We start from the raw sequence: 25042 nt of genomic DNA on the forward strand, positions 1-25042 counted from the left end.
TGAGACCCCATCTCTACTAAAAATACAAAAATTAGCCAGACATGGTGGCAGGCGCCTGTAGTCCCAGCTACTCAGGAGGCTGAGGTAGGAGAATCATTTGAACCCAGGAGGCAGAGGTTGCAGTGAGCTGAGATGAAGACACTGCACTCCAGCCTGGCCAACAGACTGAGACTCCATCTCAAACAAATAACCAAACATAACAAAAAAATGTAAAACAAAATTTCCTCATTAATAATATAAAAGGCAGTTTTAGGCCGGGCGCGGTGGCTCATGCCTGTAATCCCAGCACTTTGGGAGGCCGAGGCGGGCAGATCACAAGGTCAGGAGATCGAGACCACGGTGAAACCCCGTCTCTACTAAAAATACAAAAAAAATTAGCCGGGCGCGGTGGCGGGCGCCTGTAGTCTCAGCTACTCGGGAGGCTGAGGCAGGAGAATGGCGTAAACCCGGGAGGCGGAGCTTGCAGTGAGCCGAGATCGTGCCACTGCACTCCAGCTTGGGGGACAGAGCGAGACTCCGTCAAAAAAATAAAAAATAAAATAATAATATAAAAGGCAGTTTTAATCCCATTAAAAGAAGAGCTTTAATCCCATTAAAAGAAAATAATCATACGTCTAATTATTTGTGTGAGGGCTTGTTGTTGGTCATATCCAAGGTGCAGATTTAAAAGCAAACCAACAGTGCAAGGGTGCCCTGCTTTCTGCCTGGGGGGCGGGGGGTGGATCAGGGCCTGGTTGGGGAGCCGGGGTGGGTGGGGACTGGAGAAAGGAACTGAAACCTCTGCATCCAAGTGGCCATGGACTTTAAAGTCACCATCAGAAGCTGCTGATGTAGGCCGGGCGCGGTGGCTCAAGCCTGTAATCCCAGCACTTTGGGAGGCCGAGACGGGCGGATCACGAGGTCAGGAGATCAAGACCATCCTGGCTAACACGGTGAAACCCCGTCTCTACTAAAAATACAAAAAATTAGCCGGGCGTGGTGGCGGGCGCCTGTAGTCCCAGCTACTCCGTCTCAAAAAAAAAAAAAAAAAAAAAAAAAAAAAAAAAGAAGCTGCTGATGTTATTCCTCCAGTGTTGCCACAGCTCAAAGGTTGGTTAGAATTACCTTTCGAGTCTTAATTCATTCTATTAAGCTTCCTCTGCATTGGCAAACCACTGATCTCTTCTGTGAATTAGATGTTTAGACATTTGCTTTCCTTTAATTCTTCTTGTAGTGAGTGATAACTTTAGGTGGGACCTGAGTCATTTTCAAAAGCCAAATAAAGCAAGCTCAAAATGCCAGGCACATTCCTGTAGTCCCAGCTAGTCAGGAGGCTAGGGTGGGAGGATCCCTTGAGCCCAGAAGTCCAGCCTGGGCAGCACGGCAAAACCCCGTCTGAAAGAACGAGAGAGAGAGAGCGAGAGAGCGAGCGAGCGAAAGAGAAAATGAGAGCTCAGAAGGAAAGTTTTTAATTCAGTGGGGATTGTAGCTTAATAGCTTGGGTTTCAAAGGCAGAATTTCAGAAATAGATCATTCTTCAAAGGCAAACCTATAGACTTTTAGCTGAAGTGACTTTTATATATCAATTCAATGGATGTTCATGAAGCACCTGTAATTCTTTCAACAAATATCCTTGAGCATCTACTCCATGCTCAGCACAGTTCTAGGCAGAAGATACAGTTCTGGACAGAGTAGAAACCAAGACAAAGCAGCCCCGGCTTCTGTGCACAGTGACAGCTGTTACAAGGAAAACTTTAAAGGTGGTGATTTTTTTTTTTTTTTTTTTAAGCAGGGTCTTGCTCTGTCACCCAGGCTGGAGTGCAATAGGACAATCATGGCTCGCTGCAGCCTCGACCTCCCGGGTTCAAGCAATCCTCCCACTTCTGCCTCCTGAGTAGCTGGCACCACAGGCATGCGCCACCATGCCAGGCTAATTTTTTAATTTTTTGTAGAGATGGGGTCTCACTATGTCGCCTCTGCCTCCCCAAGTGCTGGTATTACAGGCATGAGCCGGGGGGAGGACACTCCTGTAAGGGGGCATGGAGGTCTGAAAGAGCAAGGGGAGTATGGCCAACTTTCAGGATTTTTAGCACAGCTGGAAGGTAGGTGGTGAGAGAGGAAGCTGGAGGCACGACCACCTGAACACGGGAGCCCCTCCCTATGGTGACGCTGCTGGATCAGCCAAGACCTGAGCAGGTGTCTCCAGGACGTGACATCTCTCCACAGGGCCCTTACCACAGTGTTCCAGACATGCTGACTCATTCTGTAAATAGAAGATAAGCTGACCCAAAGACTATGTATTATTTAATAGAAAAGATTACTGAAAGCCCAGAGGGAGCCATATATCTTCTGTGACAGCTCCCTTCCTCATTTATTTAATGGCATTATAAGCGTCATGTCCTCTAGGTGGAAGACATAACTAATATGCTCTTGCTTCTGTTTTAAGACCCAGCCTCCTCTTTAAGGATGGCAAATACTGCCCTGATCTCCGTTGGCTGCTTGGCCATATTTGTCACTGTGATCTCCCTCTTGGTGTACAAGTAAGTTTTTGGTTCCTATGCTTTATATCACTATAGTGTATGGTCAAAAGTGAATATATCCTGTGTAAATGCGCCATTTTCCCCTTTTTTGTTTTTAAACATTTTGTGTGGGCCAAACTGGCCTGTTAATCTTGCTGTGGTTTGTTTTTAATCCTAAAAATGCTACCAGATCTCAGTAACTTTACAAAATTATGTCAGCTTAATTTTAACATGATAATCTCAAATTATAGTGAGCAGGCACATTTCTTGCATGAAGAAGAGTAAGTAAATGTACTTTCATAAGATACCAGTGTCTTGCAAACATGTTAAGTGGAATGAATCCTTTTATACCTGGCATGAAAAAGATTGTAGAAAGTAATATATTTCAACTGAAGATCTTCTAAAAATAACTAACCAATAGATTGTTTTCAGAAAACACAAGAAATACAAACCAATAGAAAACAGTCCTGCGAATGTGGTCGGAAGCAAAGGTCTGAGTGCCTTTCTCAACCGTGCAAAAGCCGTGTTCTTCCCGGGAAACCAGGAAAAGGATCCGCTACTCAAAAACGAAGAATTTAAAGGAGTTTCTTAAATTTCGACCTTGTTTCTGAAGCTCACTTTTCAGTGCCATTGATGTGAGATGTGCCAGAGTGGCTATTAACCATTTTTTCCTAAAGATTATTGTAAAATAGATATTGTGGTTTGGGGAAGTTGAATTTTTTTATAGGTTAAATGTCATTTTAGAGTTGGGGAGAGGGATTATACTGCAGGCAGTTTCAGTCATGTTGTGAAACTGATAAAAGCAACTTAGCAAGGCTTCCTTTCATTATTTTTTATGTTTCACTTATAAAGTCTTAGGTAACTAGTAGGATAGAAACACTGTGTCCCAAGAGTAAGGAGAGAAGCTACTATCGATTAGAGCCTAACCCAGGTTAACTGCAAGAAGAGGAGGGATACTTTCAGCTTTCCATGTAACTATATGCATAAAACCGATGTAGTCCAGTTTCTAAGATCATGTTCCAAGTTAACTGAATCCCATTTCAAAACACACTTAGGAGCTCCTGATGGAACAACAACAGGCCCAAACCTCTGGTATGATGTGCACACTTGTTAGACTCAGAAAAAATACTACTCTCATAGATGGGTGGGAGTATTTTGGTGACAACTTGCTTTGCTCAGCTGAGTTAAGGAATGATATTCATTTATTCATTTATTCCATGGACATTTAGTTAGTGCTTTTTATATACCAGGCATGATGCTGCGTGACACTCTTGTGTATATTTCCAAATTTTTGTACAGTCGGTACACATATTTGAAATCATATATTATGACTTTCCAAAGGATGAGGTCCCTGGTTTTTCATGGCAACTTGATCAGTAAGGATTTCACCTCTGTTTGTAACTAAAACTATCTACTATCTGTTAGACATGACATTCTTTTTCTCTCCTTCCTGAAAAATAAAGTGTGGGAAGAGACAAGACTTTGGTATTGTAATTATTTTTCTGATTCATCATTTGCTTTTCAATTACACTTACAGTTGTTTCTTTTTTATAGATGAGGGTCTCCCTATATTGTCCAAGCTGGTCTCAGACTCCTGGCCTCAAAGGATCCTCCTGCCTCAGCATCCCAAAGCACTGGGATTACAGTAGTGAGCCACTGTACCCAGCCTCAATTTCATTTATAGTTTTTGACAAGTAAAAAGTTGTTTAACAATGTCTCATAGAACATTGATAATCTCATAAATATTTTTTACCTAAATACATGTATATATATAGGGCTGAGCACAGTGGCTCACGCTTTTAATCACACTTTGGGAGGCTGAGGCAGGCAGATTGCTTAAGCTCAGCAGTTTGAGACCAGCCTAGGCAACATAATGAAACCCCGTCCCTACAAAAATTATTAAAATTAGCAGGGCCTGATGGTACATGCTTGTAGTCCCAGCTGCTCAGGAGGTTGAGGTGGAAGGATCACTTGAGGAGGTCAAGGCTGCAGTGAGCCAGGATGGTGGCACTGCACTCCAGCCTAGGAAGCAGAGTCAGATTCTGTCTCAAAAAAAAAAAAGATATATATGTGTGTGTGTGTGTGTGTATATATATATCTTTCACATATCTATATATATACACAATCACATCATATGTGAAACTTCAAATAAAAGTTTAATGTGTAAATGTATGTAATCAGATCAATCTAAAATAAGAGATTTTCTATAAGCAATTGTCCTGGACTCTTTGAGTAATCAGTATCATATTAAAAATAAAGGCAGGGGGTGGAATTCTAGGTCACAGTTTAGTAAACTTTTTCCATAATGGGCTGGGTACTAAATCTCTTAGGCTTTATGGGCCATACAGTCTCAGTCACAACTACTCAACTCTCTCATTGTAGCGTGAAAACAACCGTAGACATTACGTAAATAAAAGAGCCTGGCTGTGTTCCAGCAAAAATGTATTTACAAAAACAGGTGGTGGGCCAGATTTGGCCCATGGGACATAGTTTGCCTGTTTTACACTAATAGAGACAAAATAGACATAGCAACCAAATGCAATTTGAGAATCTACATTGGATCCTAGCTTGAGGAAAAAACAGCCATGAAAGATATTCGTGGGACAACTGGGGAAACTTGAGTACACACTGGATACCAGATAATATTATAGAATTGTTAATTTTCTTAAGGAATGGTAAAGGTATTGTGGGGATTAACATTTAGTCTAGGTTCTTCATTTCCTGCATGACCTAGAGGCCAAAAAAATACAGCTATTTGTTCTAAAATCGCTTCCAAAGAGTGTAAAATTTGCAGAACAAGAATTGAGATTTCTCTCCATTTACATGTTGACTATAGCGCCATGGTTCTCAACCAGGGGTGATTTTGCCCCCTAGAGGACATTTGGCAATGTTTGGAGACATCTGTGGCCTCCCGTGGTTAGAGGCCAGTAATGTTGCCCAATATCCTACAATCTACAAGACAACCACCACAACAAAGAATTATCTGGCCCATGGAGAGTGCGGTGGATCCTGCCTGTAATCCCAGCACTTTGGGAGGCCGAGGAAGGTGGATCACCGCAGCTTAGAAGTTTGAGAACAGCCTCGTCAACACAGCAAAAACCCCATCTCTACTAAAAATACAAAAATTAGCCAGGCGTGGTGGCGCGCGCCAGTAATCCCAGCTACTCAGGAGGCTAAGGCATGAGAATCGCTTGAACACAGGAGGCAGAGGTTGCAGTGAGCTGAGATAGCACCACTGCATTCCACCCTGGGAGACAGAAGGAGACTCCATCTCAGAAAAAAACAAACAAACAAACAATTATCTGGCCCTGAATGTAGAACCACCCTGCTTTGGAGTGACTACCGAAGCTCTGGGCATGGACATGAAGACAGAAGACTTTATTTGAATCCAGTCCTGCCAGTGAAGTCTGAGTAACTCTGGGCAAGTTGTTTGCCCCTTCCTGAGCCTCTCCTTTCTCAGTCTCCTCATCTGTAAAGTGGGTATATATGCCTCCTTGGCTACTTCACAGGGCTGCGGCACATCCATCTGCCCGAATGAGTGGGCATGGGAGCACCCTGCTTATGACATCGTGGTATGTACTCCATGTGAGGCCTGAGGACGGAAGCAGTGTGGAGAGGCTGTATCATCTTTATAATGATCGGGAGGCCAAGACATAAGTACCTAAAGCAGAAAAGTAATTTCAAACTGCAGCAGAATCACCTGAAGTTTGGTTAACACACACATTGCTGGGCCCACACCCAGAGCTTTGAATTCACTTTTCTGGGCTGAGGCCCCTTAAGGCTTTCTAACAAGTTTCCAGATAATCCTGCTACTACTGGGTGGAAGGAACTAACTTTGAGAAATTCAGTCTTGATATCCGTTCTTCCCTTCCCTTATCAACAGGGGGTAGCAGAGAGCAGCAAATAGACAGTCATTCGGCGAGGAAGCAGGTCAAAATCCTCATCAAACCTCCATCAGTTTCAATCTAACAAGTGGCAGAAGAGAGGGCTGAAATAGTGAATTATTTAGATTTATATTATCCCTATGACCCCAGCAACAAGTCATTTAACTTGTGCTGAATCACAATTTGTGAAACGGGGGAAACAACCTAAAAGATAGTGGGATGACTTGATTAATGTTTGTTGAGAGTTAGAACTTCCAAAGAAAATTGAAATGTGTAGGTAATAAATTATTCTGGGAATTTCTTATTCTTGGGACTTTTTCTAAATGTCTGCATTTTAAACACTTCTGACTCATTTATAAACATTGGTTGCCCTCATTGAATTTTCAATTGTTTAATAGTTTAGAGGGCAATACGTTCAATGCATTCATTACATCCAGAATGTATAGCAACTTCAAACCCAAGTGACGGTGTAAGGGCAGATGAGAAGACTGTCATCCAGGGGTGATGGCGACCACATTCTGATGGGGCTTTTCGTGGGGGAAAATCCTTTAAGGTTTTTTTAAAGAATGGTTCCAAAGCTGTCGGAATAGTTACATTAAAAAATCAGAGTTCAGGGTCGGGCGCGGTAGCTCATCACGCCTGTAATCCCAGCACTTTGGGAGGCTGAGGCGGGCGGATCACGAGGTCAGGAGATGGAGACCATCCTGGCTAACACGGTGAAACCCCGTCTCCACTAAAAATACAAAAAACTAGCCGGGCGAGGTAGCGGGCGCCTGTAGTCCCAGCTATTCTGGAGGCTGAGGCAGGAGAATGGCGTGAACACGGGAGGTGGAGTTTGCAGTGAGCCGAGATTGCACCACTGCACTTCAGCCTGGGTGACAGAGCGAGACTCCGTCTCAAAAAAAAAAAAAAAAATCGGAGTTCAGGCTGGGCGCCATGGCTCACGCTTGTAATCCCAGAACTTTAGGAGGCCAAGGCAGGTGGATCACCTGAGGTCAGGAGTTCGAGACCAGCCTGGCCAACATGGTGAAACCCTATCTCTACTGAAAATACAAAAACTAGCCGAGTGTGGTGGCAGGTGCCTGTCACCCCAGCTATTCGGGAGGCTAAGACAGGAGAATCACTTGAATCCAGGAGGAGGTTGCAGTGAGCTTACAGTGCACCATTGCACTCCAGCCTGGGTAACAGAGTGAGGCCCTGTCTCAAAAAAAAAAAAAAAAAAATCAGAGTTCATCTCCCAGGAATCACCCCTTGCAGACTGATTTCAATCATTCAACTATCATTTCCTGGGCACCAGTATGTCCCAGGCTCTGGTCTAGGAGAGGACTCAATAGTGACAAGAGAGACAAGGACTCTGTTCTCATGGAGCTTGGATTCCAGACTAATGTAACACGTCACTGCACAAGTGTCACTGCAGGGAGAGTGGTAAACTCTGACCCGGAGGCCCCCATCTTGGTCAACTCCACTGGCCTCAGCTTAATCCTCAGGGACGGTTCCTCTGCTGCTTAGAACTGAACAGCCATTCCTATTGTCCTTGAAATTCTGGAATAAATTTTCTTTGGAGCTCTCCCATAGGCATTTTGGAATTTGGGTACCTTAATGGTATTTTAATATTTAACCAATTTTTATTCTGTGTATAATTTTCTCACAAATGTCATGTCATCTCACTAATCAAAATGTTTCTCCAGTTTACAATGTAATTGCCATTATTAATTGCATTGTACAGGTTTGTTGTTTTCTTTTATTTTGGTTTTGAGACAGGGTCTCACTCTGTCACCCAGGCTGGAGTACAGTGGTGCGATCTCAGCTCACTACAACTTCCGCCTCCTGGACTCAAGCGATTCTCCCACCTCAGCACCCCAGAGTAGCTAGGACCACAGCTGTGCACCACCACACCAGGCTAATTTTTGTATTTTTAGTAGAGACGGGATTTTGCCATGTTGACCAGGCTGGTCTCGAACTCCTGAGCTTAAGTGATCCACCTGCCTCAGCCTCCCAGAGTGCTGGGATTACAGGGATGAGCCACCATGCCTGACCCATTGTACAGGTTTTAATGATGCAAATTAAGTATCAAGATTTGGGCTTATTGAGTCCTTAATTTTAAAATGTTTATTTTTTATTTTTTGATGCAGAGTTTTGGTCTTGTCACCCAGGCTGGAGTGCAATGGCACAATCTTGGCTCACTGCAACCTCCGCCTCCTGGGTTCAAGTGATTCTCCTGCCTCAGCCTCCTGACTAGCTGGGATTACAGGTGCCTGCCACTACAACCAGCTAATTTTTGTATTTTTAGCAGAGACGGGGTTCCACCATGTTGGCAAGGCTAGTCTCGAACTCCTGACCTCAAGTGATCCACCCACCTCAGCCTCCCAAAATTTTGGGATTACAGGCACGAGCCACCACGCCCAGCTAAAATGTTTATTAAAATAAATTCCTTTAGAGCAAATAAAAAAGAGCCACTGATAAGAATGTGGCAGAAGGATTTTGTGGCTGTGGATATGGTTTTGAAATTTGATTTTTGGAAGTGAGTGGAGGAAGATAACTAGGACTTACGTTGAGAGACCTGAGCCGCAGCAAGATGTCTTAGCTGGGTGACCTGAAGCCGGTCATTCTCCCTTTTCTCCACTGCAGCCTCCTCATCTGCAAATTGGAGGCAAGGAGGCGGAGAGGGAAATTAAACTGGATGAACTCTAAAGTCTCTCCAGGTTCTAATGGAAAGGATAATATTACCTAGTTTCCTTATAGAGATGTCAGGAGGATTATATTCTAAACGAGGGGTTGGGAAATTGCAGTCTACTGGCCAAAGCCAGCCCTTTGCCTATTTTTGTATGGCGTATAAGCTAAATATAGTTTTCACTTTTTTAATGGTTTGGGGAAAAAAATCAAAAGAAGAATATTATTTTGTGACACATAAAAATGACATAAAATTCAAATTTTGGTGTCCCTAAATGAAGTTTTATTGGAACACAGCCACGTTCATTCATTACATATTGTCAGCCACTGCTTTTGCATTGCAACAGCAGAGTTGAGTAGTGTGACAGAAACTGCATGGCCTGGAAGCCCTAAAAATGTTTCCTATCTGGCTCTTTACAGAATGAGTTTGCTCATCTGTGTTCTAAAGCATGCTGGACTCCACTCTGAACTGAATTGGGAAAATAAATATTTAGAGAACTTCAATTATGCGAGATGTAATTTTCTTTTTTAAAAAATTTCTTTAAAAAATTTTTTTAGGGGTTTCACCACATTGCCCAGGCTGGTCTTGAACTCCTGGGCTCAGGTGATCCACCCACTTTGGCATCCCAAAGTGCTGGGATTACAGGTGTGAGCCACTGCACCAGGCCAATTTTCATAATAGAGCACTTTGATCTCCTACCCTCAATTTCATGTCACATTCATTATTCTGAAGTGATGACAAATGTTGTATTATGTACCATAGTAAGCTAAGTGTACATTGCTAATGAATTGCCATAGAGGGGTGTCATAAAAGACCTTTCTGAAGAAAAAAATTTCCAAGAATCCTCTCAAGAGCTTATACAAATAGGAGAATCATAACCCAAGGAAGCAAGTGATGGAGAATTTCATACATCCCCAAAAGCACCAACCATAAAGAAAAAGATCGATATATCTGATTATGTCATCATTTAAAAGTATACAAAGGGCCAGGCGCTGTGGCTCACACCTGTAATCCCAGCACTTTGGGAGGCCGAGGCGGGCGGATTGCCTGAGCTCAGGAGTTCGAGACCAGCCTGGCCAACAAGGTGAAACTCTGTCTCTACTAAAATACCAAAAATTAGCCAGGTGTGGTGGTGCACACCTGTAGTCCCAGCTACTCAGTAGGCTGAGGCAGGAGAATCACTTGAGCCTGGGAGGCGGAGGTTGAGTGAGCCGAGATCGTGCCATTGCACTCCAGCTTGGGCTACAGAGTGAGACTCCATCTTAGAAAAATAATAAATAAATAAAATGAAAGTATATGAAAAAGACCACACACACTTCTGTTTGAAGAAAAGAACCACAGAATTCTCATAGACTGCTGGTGGAAATGCAACATGGAATAACCACTTTGGAACCGTTCAGCAGTTTTTTTATAAAGTTAAATATGCACATACCATAACTCTTAGGTATTTAACCAAGAGAAATAAGTTAGATGTTCATACAATGACTTGTACCCAAATGTTCACAATAGTGTTATTTCTAATAGCCACAAACTAGAAACAATGTAAGTTTCCACCAACTGGAGAATTGATAAATTGTGGTATATCCATATACTGAAATTCAGTCATGCACTGCATAAGGACATTACATATATACAACAGTGGTCCCATAAGATTACAATGGAGCTGAAAAATTCCTATTGCCTAGTATTTACAATATTATGCTTTGTATCATTTATTTTAGAGTATAGAGTGTATCATGTATTTTATAAGTAGAGTCCTTCTACTTATTAAAAATTTCAAAAAGTTAACTGTACACCAGCCTCAAGCAGGTCCTTCAGGAGGTATTTCAGCAGGAGGCATTGTTATTAAAGCAGATGACAGTCCCATGGGTGTTACTGCCACTGAAGACCACCCACTGGGACAAGATGTGGGAGTGGAAGACAGTGATGCTGATGATCCTGACCCTGCGTAGGACTGGGCTAATGTGTGTGTTTGTGCCTTCGTTTTTAATAAAAAGTTTTTTAATGTCTCTTGGCATTGTGTTTTCTTTTTGATTTTGAAATGGAGTCTCTGTCACCCAGGCTGGAGTGCAGTGGCATGATCTTAGCACTGCAACCTCCACTTCCCAGGTTCAAGTGATTCTCCTGCCTCAGCCTCCCAAGTAGCACGGGCTACCACACTCAGCTAATCTTTGTATTTTTAGTAGAGATGAGGTTTCACCATGTTGGCCAGGCTGATCTCAAACTCCTGACCTCAAGTGATCTGCCCACCACAGCCTCCCAAAGTGCTGGGATTATAAGCGTGAGTCACTGTGCCCAGCCACTTGATGTTGTTTAAAAAAAGCTTAAAAAGAAAAAATAAATAAAAATCATTAAATAGAAAAAAGCTTATAGAATAAGAATAGAATTTTATAATATTGTAATATTATTTTACAATACTTACAATATCGTAATAATTTTATTATTTCAAAAGAGTCAAAAAGGGCCAGGTGTGGTGGCTTATGCCTATGATTCCCAGCACTTTGGGAGGCCAAGATTGTTTGAGCCCAGGAGTTTGAGACAAACCTGGGCAACATGGTGAGACCACATCTCTACAAAAAATACAAAAATTGGCCGGGCGCGGTGGCTCAAGCCTGTAATCCCAGCACTTTGGGAGGCCGAGACGGGCGGATCACGAGGTCAGGAGATCGAGACCATCCTGGCTGACACGGTGAAACCCCGTCTCTACTAACAAATACAAAAACTTAGCCGGGCGAGGTGGCGGGCGCCTGTAGTCCCAGCTACTCGGGAGGCTGAGGCAGGAGAATGGCGTAAACCCGGGAGGCGGAGCTTGCAGTGAGCTGAGATCCGGCCACTGCACTCCAGCCTGGGCGACAGAGCGAGACTCCGTCTCAAAAAAAAAAAAAAAAAAAAGAACAGTTCTTTGGGAGGCCAAGGCAGGCGGATCATGAGGTCAGGATTTCAAGACCAGCCTGGCCAAGATGGTGAAACCCCATCTCTACTAAAAATACAAAAATGAGCCAGGTGTGGTGGCGGTCACCTATAATCCCAGCTACTCAGGAGGCTGAGGCAGAGAATTGCTTGAACTCAGGAGGCAGAGGTTGCAGTGAGCCGAGATGCACCACTGCTCTCCAGCCTGGGCAACAGAGCGAGACTCCATCTCAAAAAAAAAAGAACTGTTAGGGGGCCAGGCTCATGCCTGTAATCCCAGCTCCCAGCACTCTGGGAGGCTGAGGTGGGTGGATCACCTGAGGTCAGGAGTTCGAAACAAGCCTGATCAACATGGTGAAATCCCGTCTCTACTAAAAATACAAAAATCAGCTGGGTGCGGTTATGGACACCTGTAATCCCAGCTACTCAGGAGGCTGAGACAGGAGAATCACTTGAACCCAGGAGGTGGAGGTTTCGGTGAGCCTAGATCATGCCACTGCACTCCAGCCTGGGCAATAGAGCGAGACTCTGTCTCAAAGAAGAAAAAGAACTGTTAGGGAAGTGCAAACTACTATACAGTGAGACATCATTTCACACCCACCAGATTGCCAAAGATGAAAAAATATCTGACAAAATCAAGCGTTGAAAGAAAGTACAACTTTGTTGTTGGGATTTTAAATTGAAACAGTAGCTCTGGAAAACAATCTGGCATCATCTGGTGAAACTGAAGACATGCATGCCTAGGATCCAGCAATCTCACTCCTAGGTAGGTAATGCCCCAGAGAAACTGTTGCACATGTGTTCCAGGGGACACACATAAGACTCAGAGCAAATGTCCATCAACAGCAGAATGGATAAGTCAGTTGTGATATGCAACGGAATATGTTTTGTTTTGTTTTGTTTTGTTGAGACAGAGTCTTGCTCTGTCACCCAGGCTAGTGTGCAGTGGCGCCATCTCAGCTCACTGCAACCTGTGCCTCCCGGGTTCAAGCGATTCTCCTGCCTCAGCCTCCCAAGTAGCTGGGATTACAGGCATGCACCACCACACCCAGCTAATTTTTGTATTTTTAGTAGAGATGGCGTTTTACCATGTTGGCCAGGCTGGCCTCAAACCCTGACCTCAAGTGATCTGCCTGCCTCAGCTCCCAGAGTGCTAGGATTACAGGCACCCGGCTGATACGCAATGGAATATGAAGCCATATTCTAGTTAAAATGAATGAGATGACAGCTATAAGCACCAAGAGAAAAGACACTCACCAACATAATGTAGACAGAAAAAAGCAAGTTGCAAGAGTGCATGCAATATGATACCATTTATATAAAGTTTTCAAAAGCATGGAAAACTAAACAATATGGGGATATATACAAACATGTGTAATAAGCCCATGGATAAGAAGGCCAAAGAATTACTACATAAAATTCAACACGGTGGTTGTCTCTGGAAAGGAGGAATGGGTGGTGTTGGGGGCAGCACTGGGTGGGATGGGGAGCTTCAACAGCATTATTGTGTTTCATTAAGTTGACTGGTAGTTCTTCTTTATGGTTATTCTTCTTTATACTTTACCTACATGCTATATGTATTCTTCAGTAGTTTTCCAATATTACTTTTTATGTGGAATAAAAAAACCTCTAAAAACTTTTAAAATAAAGACAACTCAACAACAACAACAACAACAACAAAGCTGGCAAAGGTTAGTGAACAGTTTACAAAAGAGGAAATCCAATGCCAATGAACATATGAAAAGATGTTCAACACTAGTAATTAGGGAAATGCAAATGAAGAAAACAAAGATACGTCAACAATCAGCCTTTGGTACGTTAAGATCATGTTTAGGTAAAACTTTGAAATATTTAAAACAATATAAATTGTTTATGCACACATGTGAAGTTAAAGAATAGAAACACGCAGGGATGGCACACATCAAATTCAGAGCAGTGGTTGGGCACAGTGGCTCACGCCTGTAATCCAAACACTTTGGGAGGCCATGGTGGGCTCATCACTGGAGCCCAAAAGTTCGAGACCAGCTTGGACAACATGGCAAAACCCTATCTCTATAAAAAATAAAAGATTAGCCGGGTGTGGTGGTGTGTGCCTGTGGCTATGGGAGGGTGAGGTGGGAGGATCATTTGAGCCCCGACGTCAAGGCTGCAGTGAGCAGTGTTTGTACCACTGCACTCCATCCTGGGGGACAGAGCAAGACCTCATCTAAAAAATTAGAGTAGTGGTTATCTCTGATGATAGAGAGAGGCATAGCATGAGGGAGGAATGTGAGGGGCTTCAGCTGAATCTGTAACATTTTATTTCTTTTTTTTTGAGACATCTCACTCTGTCTTTCAGGCTGGAGTGCAGTGGTATGATCTTGGCTCACTGCAATCTCTGCCTCCCGGGTTCAAGTGATTCTCATGCCCTAGCCTTCAGAGCAGCTGGGATTACAGGTGCCCGTCACGACACCCAGCTAATTTTTGTATTTTTAGTAGAGACGGAGTTTCACCACCTTGGTCAGGCTGGTCTTGAACTCCTGACCTCAAGTGATCCTCCCACCTCGGCCTCCCAAACTGCTGGGATTAGAGGCGTGAGCTACCACGCCTGGCCTCTGTAGCATTTTATTTCTGAAAGATAAAATAATTAAAATAAAAATTCGCTGGGCTGAATTTTTAATAATTTTTTAAAAGAACAAGTTAATGACTATCGTTTCATTCCTTGTGAGTCTGAACAACCTAATATGAATAAAATTTAAACAATTCCATTCAAGGCCGAGCGCAGTGGCTCGTGCTTGTAACCCCTGCACTTTGGGCAGCCTAGGTAGGTGGATCACCTGAGGTCAGGAGTTCGAGACCAACCTGGCCAACATAGTGAAACCCCATCTTCACTAAAAATACAAAAATTAGCCTGGTGTGGTGGCACACGCCTGTATCCCCAGCTACTCAGGAGGTTGAGGAGGAGAATCGCTTGCACCCAGGAGGCAGAGGTTGCAGTGAGCCGAGGTCGCACGACAAAGCAAGACTCTTTCTCAGAAAAAAAAAAAAGAAAAAAGAAAAACAAAACAATTCTATTCAAGACTGTCTAGAGCTTCTTGGCCTTTTCCTGTAAAATCTATCCCCCAACTTAATGACCTTATTTCTGGTTGGATTCACAATGACTGTTGGTGGCTGACTCAGAAAATTTACTTGGCCTCATCTTTAAAATGAGAAGGCTGGACTTCTGCAACCCTGGAAGCTCCTAACAACAGGTAGCCGAGAAGCATTTCACATTCAAGGGTTCCTTGGAGTGCTACAGCAGCAAGCTTTGCTTTGGCAACAGAAGGTTGCTTCAGCAGGTGAGCTGTGTTTCAAAGCTCCCAGCTGCTGCCTTCCTTCATTTTAATGCTGTATGAAAATAGCTGCTCACCCATTGGTCCTGGGCCCCATAGATATCAAACATGTCCTGAGGGGACACTTGGCTCAAAAGCCAGTGACATTTTGATTCCACTCCCAGCCTGAGTCTTCCCTAAGCAACTCATAAAGTTACTGAGAGGAACAACGCAAATATGTTCACCAATACCATTTCATCCCCTGAGGACTGGGTTAAAAAATGCTCTTAAATCAAACTTGTCCAGTCAGTGTCCCACAGGTCACATGTGACCCAGGACAGCTTTGAATGCACCCCAACACAAATTTGTAAACTTTCTTAAAACATTTGACTTTTTTTGCGATTTTTTTTTCTAACCCATCAGCTATCATTAGTGTATTGTATGTGCAGCCCAAAACAATTCTTTTTCCAATGTGGCCCAGGAAAGTGAAAAGATTGGACACCCCTGTCTTAAATGATGGACTCTTTTACGGGACCTTTAAGTAATAAGTCCTTGTATGTTGTGTTTTCCTTAACAAACAAAATCTCTTTTCTTGGTAACATTCTTCCATAAGGCTATCAATCCAGATCTGTATTATATAGTAATGAGGCAGGAGAATAGGGAATTAGGGTAACCAAAGGTTAAGGTATAAGCAAAAGACCAGCAGGTGCAGCCAGTTCTAGGCAAGATTAGGCAGTAGACAGGCCACATTCTCACTCCTGTGATGAGACAGAAGGTTCCACTTCAGCCTCTGATTAACTGCGGACGAATCTCCACTTTAGCCTCTGATTGGTCACGGGCCAAACCTTCATAGAGTGTAACTAATCAGAGGTCTCTAATGGGCACCTAGGGGTGTTACCAAATACTTTTAGCTTAATAAAAACCCTTAAGAACATTGTAACGGGAACTCTTCGACCGCTTGCTCTAGCCTGATTCCACTCTGTGAGTTGTACTTTTGCTCCAGTAAGTCTGTGCTTTCCCGACTTCGTTGTTTTGTCTTTTGTTGCTTTGTGCGTTTTGTTCAACTCTTTATTCAAGACACCAAGAACCTGGACCATTCACAGTCAAGACCTTCCATCCAGTAAAAGTAACGTCCTCTAAACGGTTTCCCAACTCCCCCTCTGTCCCCTGCCTCCCTCCCCTCCCTCCCCCGCTCCCTCCCCTCCCTCCCCCGCTCCCTCCCCTCCCTCCCCCGCTCCCTCCCCTCCCTTCCCCCTCCTCCCTCCCCTCCTCTCTCTCCCCCCTCCTCCCCCTTCCCCCCAACTCCTCCCCCTTCCCCCCAACTCCTCCCCCTTCCCCCCAACTCCTCCCCCCTACCCCCCACTCCTCCCCATCTCATTGCTTTCAAGGCCATCTTTTTATTGTTGTTGTTGTTGGAGAGAGTCTCACTCTGTCACCCAGGCTCACTCACGCCCGGAGTACAGTGGCGTGATCTCAGTTCACTGCAACCTCTGCCTCCTGGGTTCAAGTGATTCTCCTGCCTCAGCCTCCGAAATAACTGGGACTACAGGCATGTGCCACCACACCTGGGTAATTTTTATTTTTTTTTAATTTATTTTTAGTAGAGATGGGGTTTTGCCATGTTGCCCAGGCTAGTCTCCAACTCTTGAGCTCAGGCAATCTGCCCACTTCAGCCTCCCGAAGTGCTTGGATTATAGGCGTGAGCCACTGTGCCCGGCCTCGAGGCCATCTTTTTTATTTTTATTTTTACTTTTGAGACAGAGTTTCTCTGTCACCCAGGCTAGAGTGCAATGGCACAATTCCAGCTCACCGCAACCTCCGCCTCCCGGGTTCAAGTGATTCTCCTGTCTCAGCTCGCGGGTAGCTGGGATTACAGGCGCACACTACCACGCCCGGCTACTTTTTGTATTTTTTAAGTAGAGACGGGGTTTCACCATGTTAGCCAGGATGCTCTTGAACCCCTGACCTAAGGTGATCTGCCCACCTGGGACTCCCAAAGTGTTGGGATTACAGGTGTGAGCCGCCGTGCCTGGCCAAGGCCATCTTTTAAAAGGTAACTTTGGAGGCCAGGCATGGTGGCTCATGCCTGTAATCCCAGCACTTTGGGAGGCTGGGGCAAGCGGATCACAAGGTCAGGAGTTCAAGACCAGCCTGGCCAATGTGATGAAACCCTGTCTCTACTGAAAATACAAAATTAGCCAGGTGTGGTGGTGGCACATGCCTGTAGTCCCAACTACTCCAGAGGCTGAGGCAGGAGAATCACTTGAACCCGGGAGGCAGAGGTTGCAGTGAACCGAGATCATGCCACTGCACTCCAGTCTGGGCAACAGAGCCATCTCAGAGGAAATAAAAAAAAAAAAAAAAGTAGCTTTGGAATTGTTGAGCCACTATTAAGAAGCCTTCAGTGGTCCCCCATCACCCACAGGGAAAATCCAAACTCTTGGGTGTGGCTGTCTGCAGTGGCAGTTGGGAAGCATCACCTCTGTAAATACTAAGTGCCTTCATTCATATGAGGATTTAAGTTTTGCCCTAAATCCTTCCTTACCTTGTAATGCACCTAGAGCAAGAGGAGACAGGTGTTCCAACAAAGGCCCGGGGCCCTGTACTAGGGATCAGGCACTGTATATGATGCACCTCGCTGTGTGTGGCAAGGCTGAAAAGGGGCCTACAGTCCCTCTGCCTCTGCACCACCCTCCCTCTCCACCCTCAAGCCCCACCACTTCCTGCTGGAACCCTGTCATCTGGCCGTTTGGCTGATTCACTCTGCCTTGCACCAAACTTGTCCCCTTCCTGCCTCCAGTCTTGGGGCTCTCTCACTGTTCTCTCCACGCTCCTCCTCTCCAGCCTGGCACAAAGTGCTTTCTTCTGTTTTCAACCAAATGCCTATTGAGTACCTGCTTTGTGCTGGAGTCTCTAAGCTTTTTGTACACAATTAGAACAGGTTTTTTTTTTTTTTTTTTTTTTTTTAAATTTAGGTGGATCCCATTGACTATGGCTGCATAACAAACACCCCCAACTTAGTGGTGTAAACAACTGCTTTATTATGCTCACAGTTTCTGTGGGTGGAGGATTTGGACAGGGCACAACAGGGATGGCCCGTTTCTCCTCTACGATGTCTGAGGCCTCAGCTGAGAAAACTCAAAGCTGGGGCCTAGAATTATGCAGATGCTTCTTCACTCATGCATCTGGGACCCGAACTGGGATGAATCAAAGGCTGGGCTCAGCTGGGACTATTGACCACAGCATGCACGTGGCCTCTCATACTTGTACTTCTCACTTGATGTGTTCTGAGAGTGTCCCCAGAGGGATGACTAGAAAGATCTAAGTGGGGCTGGGCGTGCTGGCTCATGCCTGTAATCCCAACACTTTGGGAGGCCAAGGTGGGTGGACCACTTGAGCCCAGGAGTTCGAGACCAGCCTGGGCAATATGGTGAAACCCCATCTCTACAAAAAACTTAAACTGGTCGGGCGTGGTGCCAGCTCCTGGGGAGGCTGTGGTGCCTGTGGTGCCAGCTCCCGGGGAGGCTGAGGTAGGAGGATGGCTTGAGCCTGGGAGGTTGAGGCTGCTGCTGCACAGCTTTTCCAAGTCTAGCCTTGAATGCCATGTAGTGTCACTGAAGCCATGTTTTATTGGTGGGAACACTCCCAAGTCCAGGTGTAAGGAGAGGAGACACAGACCCCACCCCTCAATGGGCAAAAGTGTCAAAGAATTAGGAGTTATGCTTTTAAATGGCCACAAGGCATCATTCTACTGTGGTGTATACTGTTATTTAAGTCCCTTATTTTTCTACTTCAAACGTTTGTGTCTTTTTCTTCTTCTACATGGTAAGCCCAGTGGAGCCAAAGCCTGGGTATTCCTGGAGTACCTACCTGGTCAGTCCCCTTTTGATACAGAAAACCCTTCGAAGCCATCTAATTCAATTCCATCATTAAATGGTGGCTCCAGGGCAACTTGCTGATTGACTGCTATTTAAAGGTCACAAATGCAAACTTTATTTTTTATTTATTTATTTTTTTGGAGATGGAGTCTGTCGCCCAGGCTGGAGTGCTGTGTTGCAATCTTGGCTCACCCATGTTCAAGCAATTCTCTTGCCTCAGTCTCTTGAGTAGCTGAGACTACAGGTCTCTGCCACCACGCCCAGCTAATTTTTGTATTTTTAATAGAGATGGGGTTTCACCATGTTGGCCAGGCTGGTCTTGGACTTCTGACCTCAGGGGATCCACCCACCTTGGCCTCCCAAAGTGCTGGGATTACAGGCGTGAGCCACTGTGCCCGGCCAAACTTTAGATCTCTAGCTAAGATTTTCTTACCTGATTTACTGCTGCAAGTAGAATAGCTGTTCTAGTTAAAACTCCTGACACCCAAATCTGTTGCAGCTTCTGCAGAAGATCTTGTAATCAAGTGGGTAGGGAACCTTGGACAAGCATAGCTCAAGGGCCCCACATGGGTGGGGCGCAGTGGCTCACGCCTGTAATCTCAGCACTTTGGGAGGCCGAGGCAGGCGGATCACAAGGCCAGGAGTTCGAGACCAGCTTGACCAACATGGTGAAACCCCATCTCTACTAAAAAACAAAAAAAAAAATTGAAAATTAGCTGGGTGTTGTGGTGCGCACCTGTAATCCCAGCTACTCATGAGGCTGTGGCAGGAGAATCGCTTGAACCTGGGAGGCAGAGGTTGCAGTGAGCCAAGATCGTGCCACTGCACTCCAGCCTGGGCAACAGAGCGAGACTGTCTGACAAAAAAAAAAAAAAAAAGCCCCACATTTAAACCCTGTTGCTACTGGAGGATCCACTTTTGATGTGGTAACCTAGCAGAGAAGAGCAGAACCAGTGTGAAAACAAAGACAAAACTATGCAGAGTTCAAGTCACATTTGTGTTCTAGCAAGGCAAAAGCCTCTGCATTGGCTTTTTAGCCAGCTGAAAACGTATTTTCTGGAATGTTTTCCCACCGCCATTACCTGAACATTTCGGGGAATACAAATTCCAGACAAAACTTGAGGAAGGGAGTTGTCCTTGAGAGAAAACACTGGCTTAGAATTCTTCTCAATTGAGGATTTTAAAAAACAGGATGATCTTGAATTGAACGTCTTACAATCAGTGCAGGCCACTCTGATTCACTCCAAACTTGGAGGTCTCATTCACAGCAGTCTCTTGGTGGGGCGCATTGCAAAAATGTTGTAACAGCGGTTGTTGCTATAACATCCCCCTAGAGACTGTTTGGGTCTTAATTAGATCATAACATATTATTTCCAAACTCTAAAGAGAACAAATAGCTTTCCTCCACGTCCTTGCCAACTTTCATCTTTTTGATATATTAGCCATTCTAACAGGATGAGGGGTCGTCTCATTGTGTGGTTGTGTGTTGTTTTTTTTTTTTTTTCCTAATTCACATAGTGTTCCTGTCATTTTTCCCTGCAATTGTTGTTGTACTTTTAATTTGCATTTCCCTAATAATTAGTGATGCTGAGCAGTTTTGCATGAACCTGTTGACCATTTGTATGTCCTTTTGTGAAATATCTGTTCAGGTCCTTTGCCCATTGTAAAAATCAGGTTTTCTTGCTATTGAGTTTCTTGAGTTCCTTAAGGGGCTAATATACAAAATGTTTACCAGATGTGTGGTTTGCAAATATTTTTCCTACTCTGTGGAGTATCTTTTCACTTCATTAATTGTTTATTTTGCTGTACAAAAGCTTTTTAGTTTTATGCAACCACATTTGCCTATTTTTGCTTTTGTTGTTTGAGCATTCAAGGTCATAGTCAAAAAAGAAGAAGAAAAATCCTTGACTAGATCAGTGTTGTAGAGCAAGCTTATCCAACTTGTGGCCCACAGGTCACATGCGACCCAGGGCGGCTTTGAATGAGGCTCAACACAAGTATGTAAACATTCTTAAAACATGACAGATTTTTTAGGCCAGGCATGGTGGCTCATGTACTTTGGCAGGCCGAGGTAGGCAGATCACCGGAGGTCAGGAGTTTGAGACCAGCCTGGCCAACATGGTGAAACCCTGTCTCTACTAAAAATACAAAAATTAGCCAGGTGTGGTGGTGTACACCTGTAGTCCCAAATAATTGGTAGGGGTGAGATCACGCCACTGCACTCCAGCCTGGGCAACAGAGCAAGACTCTGTCTCAAAACAAACAAACAAACAAAAAACAAACAGAAAACTGAGGTTTCTTTTTTTCTTCTTTCTTTTTTAGCTCATCAGCTATCATTGGTGTTAGTGTACTATATGTGTGGCTCAAGACAATTCTTCTTCCAATGTGGCCCAGAGAAGCCAAAAGATTGGACACCTTGTTGTAAGAGTTTTTCCACTAGTTTTTCTTCTAGCAGTTTTACAGTTTCAGGTCTTACTTTTTAAGTCTTTGACCTATTTTAAGATTTTTTTTCCACAGTATAAGATAAGGGAGCTGTACTTCTGATATTGTCACCTTGTTCCTGACTAGCAGCTGTAAGCGCCAAACAATAACAGAGGGCCAGACAGAAATGGAGTGCCCTGGCCGGGCGCAGTGGCTCACACCTGTAATCCCAGCACTTTGGGAGGCCAAGGTGGGTGGATCATGCGGTCAGGATTTCGAGACCTGCCTGGCCAAGATGGTGAAACCCCGTTTCTACTAAAAATACAAAAATTAGCCAGGCACGGTGGCGGGTGCCTGCAATCCCAACTACTCGGGAGGCTGAGGCAGGAGAATCACTTGAACCTGGGAGGCAGAGGTTGCAGTGAGCCAAGATTGCACCACAGCACTCCAGCCTGGGCGACAGAGCAAGACTCCATCTCAAAAGAAGGGAGGGGAAAGGAAAGGGGAATGGAAAGAAGGGGAAGGGAAGGGAAAGGGAAGGGGACGGAAGGGGACGGAAGGGGACGGAAGGGGAATGGAACGGAAAGGGAATGGAACGGAAAAGGAAGGGAACGGAGGAAAGGGGAGGGAACGGAAAGGGGAGGGAACGGAAAGGGGAGGGAAAAGGAAAGGGGAGGGAAAAGGAAAGGGAAAGGAAATGGAAAGGAAGGGGAAGGGAAAGGAAGGGGAAGGGGAAGGGAAAGGAAGGGGAAGGGGAAGGGAAAGGAAGGGGAAGGGGAAGGGAAAGGAAGGGGAAGGGAAAGGGAAAGGAAGGGGAAGGGGAAGGGAAAGGGAAAGGAAGGGGAAGGGAAAGGGAAAGGAAGGGGAAGGGAAAGGGAAAGGAAGGGGAAGGGAAAGGGAAAAGAAGGGAAAGGGAAAGGAAGGGGAAGGGAAAGGGAAAGGAAGGGAAGGGAAAGGGAAAGAAAGGGAAGGGAAGGTGTGTCCTCGGAAGCCACTCACACCTCACTAGGACTCAGGCTCAGACCTTTTCCCAGGGAGCTAAGGCAGTCTCTAGATATTTTAATAAAGCTGAATATGGATCAGCCTGTAGTGTTCCTAAACTCATTAGCTACACTTCTCAGAATTTCTTTGCAGTTTGGATTTGTGAAACCACCAGGCAGACAGGAGAATTGATTGGCTGTAACTGATTGGGAATGAATGTCTATTGTCAGATGCTTTCCTGAGGTGTGACCAAAAAGTTTGGAGTAGTAAAAGCCAAGGTCAAAGTTCCAGCTTGACCTGCTCTGTGAGGTGTCCCCTCACCTCCCTAGGTGGAATTAATCACTCTTGCCTGCCTTCCCAGACCTTGGGTCTCCTTACTGTGGTGGAAATGTTCCTTCAAGGGACTTGCCCCCAAACCACAAGCTCCCCAAGATGCACTGGCAGAGGAGGCAGGCTTTGTTTCTTTCGCCCAGCCCTCCAGAGTTCAGCAGCCAGAGGTTCTCCTCACCTGTTAATCACAATGACTCAAATCTCACAATAATCCCAAAATGGAGGAACCTCATAAAACTGGGATAAGAAAATGAAAAGCAGAAGTTTTACTGGATTGTCAGCAGAGCTGATCAAAAGAAATTGGAGGCCCTTTAGAAATCAAGTTTTGGCAGAAAGAAAACCACCCAAGGTCTTGTCTTATGACACAGTGGGGAGTGGGGCTGTGCCGTACCTGTGAATCAGTGTTTACTATCACAGTTCAGCTAGCTCTGGGGACAAAACACTTCACAGGCTGTGGTAGATATGGCAACAGAAACCCATGGACTTCTCCGGGGGTTCATGCCATCACTGTGGGATTCCCCTGGCCTGGAACATCACCCCACAGCACCTCCAAATTGCATCCCTTTAGGGGTTTCCATTCCCCCCAAGTCCATTGTAAAAGGGGCCGTCTGAAGTTGGCTAATTTGGGGCCCTGTAGTCCACTCTCCTTACCGCTGCCTCAAGACCGAGGTCTGTTCAAATAGCACCTCTCTGCAGAGACTTTTCCAGCTGTGGGGGAGGATTGCTGCTGTGTACCACAGCGCGTGGGCTCTCCTCTTTCAAACACAATTACACGGTATTGATGACATTTAACCATTATCTCTCCTACTCTCTGGGAGCTCCCTGGGTACAGTTACTATGTTTTGTTTATTTATTTATTTATTTAGAGATGGAGTTTTGCTCTTGTTGCCCAGGCTGGAATTCTATGGTGCGATCTCAGCTCACTGCAGTCTCCGCCTCCCGGGTTCAAGTGTTTCTCCTGCCTCAACCTCTTGAGTAGCTGGGATTACAGGCACCCGCCACCATACCTGGCTAATTTTTTGTATTTTTAGTATCGGCTAGGCTGGTCTCGAACTCCTGACCTCAAGTGATCCACCCACCTCAGCCTCCCAAGGTGCTGGGATTATAGGTGTGATCCACTGCGCCCGGCTGAGACAATGTTTTATTCACCTTTCCTCTCTCTGGCCTTAGCCCAGTGCCTGACACAGAATGTTTGTTCACTTGAACCTTGGTGAGGCTCCTTGGGAGAGTGGATCACAAGTCTACGCAGAGTGACCCACGACCTGCAAAGCCCACCTACCAACATCAGGGTGACGAGAGGGGAGTGCAAGTGGGGCTGGTGGGTCTGTGGGTCCCTACCAATTCCTGAGGCTGTGGGAAAAACAATAGTCTGGCTCTGTGACAGGGCCCAGTAATCCAAGCGGCCAATATGAGTGTTTAGAGGAACAGCTTCAGAACAAACAATGGCTGTGAAAGCTGAGGAAATGATGCTGCAAGGGATGGGAGTCACAGCCTGCACTTTGGTTCCACAAATAGAGTGGAGAAATGGTGGAGGAGGGGCCTCCTCACATGGGAACCTCCTATGGGAGGCTGCAAGCAGTGCTCTGGGATGCTCACAAACCACAGGCTTGGTGCCCTGAGAAGCCAACAGCTCATCTCATCGCAGGCCTCAGTGTCTACTGCAGGCTGCTCTCCCTGCCCTTACAAGCCCGGAAGACATGCCTGGCAAACCCACACAGAACATCTGAGCAGACAACACAAACCCCACAGCCCCAGGGAGTTTGGGGTGCAGAGAGTTAGTACCTTACTCCTAGGTTTATAAAATACAAAGTCCCTATCTGTCTTTTCTTTAAAAGGATTTTGTCCTCCTCCCAATGAGATTTACAAAGTGGGGGACAAAACAATTTTAAAAATATAAAGATACAAATCCATAGTATTTATAATAGATTATAAGAGAGGTCATTTTAATCCTGGCCCTTCCTTCTGCAAGGTCTCTGTAGGGCAGAACCAGTACAAAGGCAGTGGAAATCCAGGAAAAAGGATGAAGTTTACATGAGGTGGGAATATTCACCAGCAGCTACAGCTGCCCCGTGGTGGAATGAGCTGTCCTATGATGATGGGAAGGGTAAGCTGAGGCTGTAGGGTGAGCAGTGATTCCAACATTTTAGTTATAATGAACTTTTGTCGTAAAATGTATGAC

At 45.1% G+C, this 25042-nt stretch overlaps 1 protein-coding gene across 2 annotated transcripts in view; it reads left to right on the forward strand.

The window, feature by feature from the left end:
* The window catches only part of LOC105475690 (glycoprotein nmb), a 29199-nt gene extending 25223 nt beyond the window's left edge, over positions 1-3976 (forward strand). The window contains exons 10-11 of one of the 2 annotated variants that reach the window (XM_011731158.2): positions 2426-2519; positions 2931-3976. In XM_011731158.2, coding sequence (XP_011729460.2) covers positions 2426-2519; positions 2931-3090 — 254 coding nt within the window. In that variant the 3' untranslated portion in view covers positions 3091-3976. Of the gene's footprint in view, positions 1-2425; positions 2520-2919 lie in introns of both variants that reach the window. The other variant, XM_011731159.2, reaches the window with a different exon arrangement.
* Positions 3977-25042: the final 21066 nt, after the last annotated feature.

This window comes from Macaca nemestrina, chromosome 4 (assembly GCF_043159975.1).
Source record: "Macaca nemestrina isolate mMacNem1 chromosome 4, mMacNem.hap1, whole genome shotgun sequence".
NCBI lineage: Eukaryota > Metazoa > Chordata > Mammalia > Primates > Cercopithecidae > Macaca > Macaca nemestrina.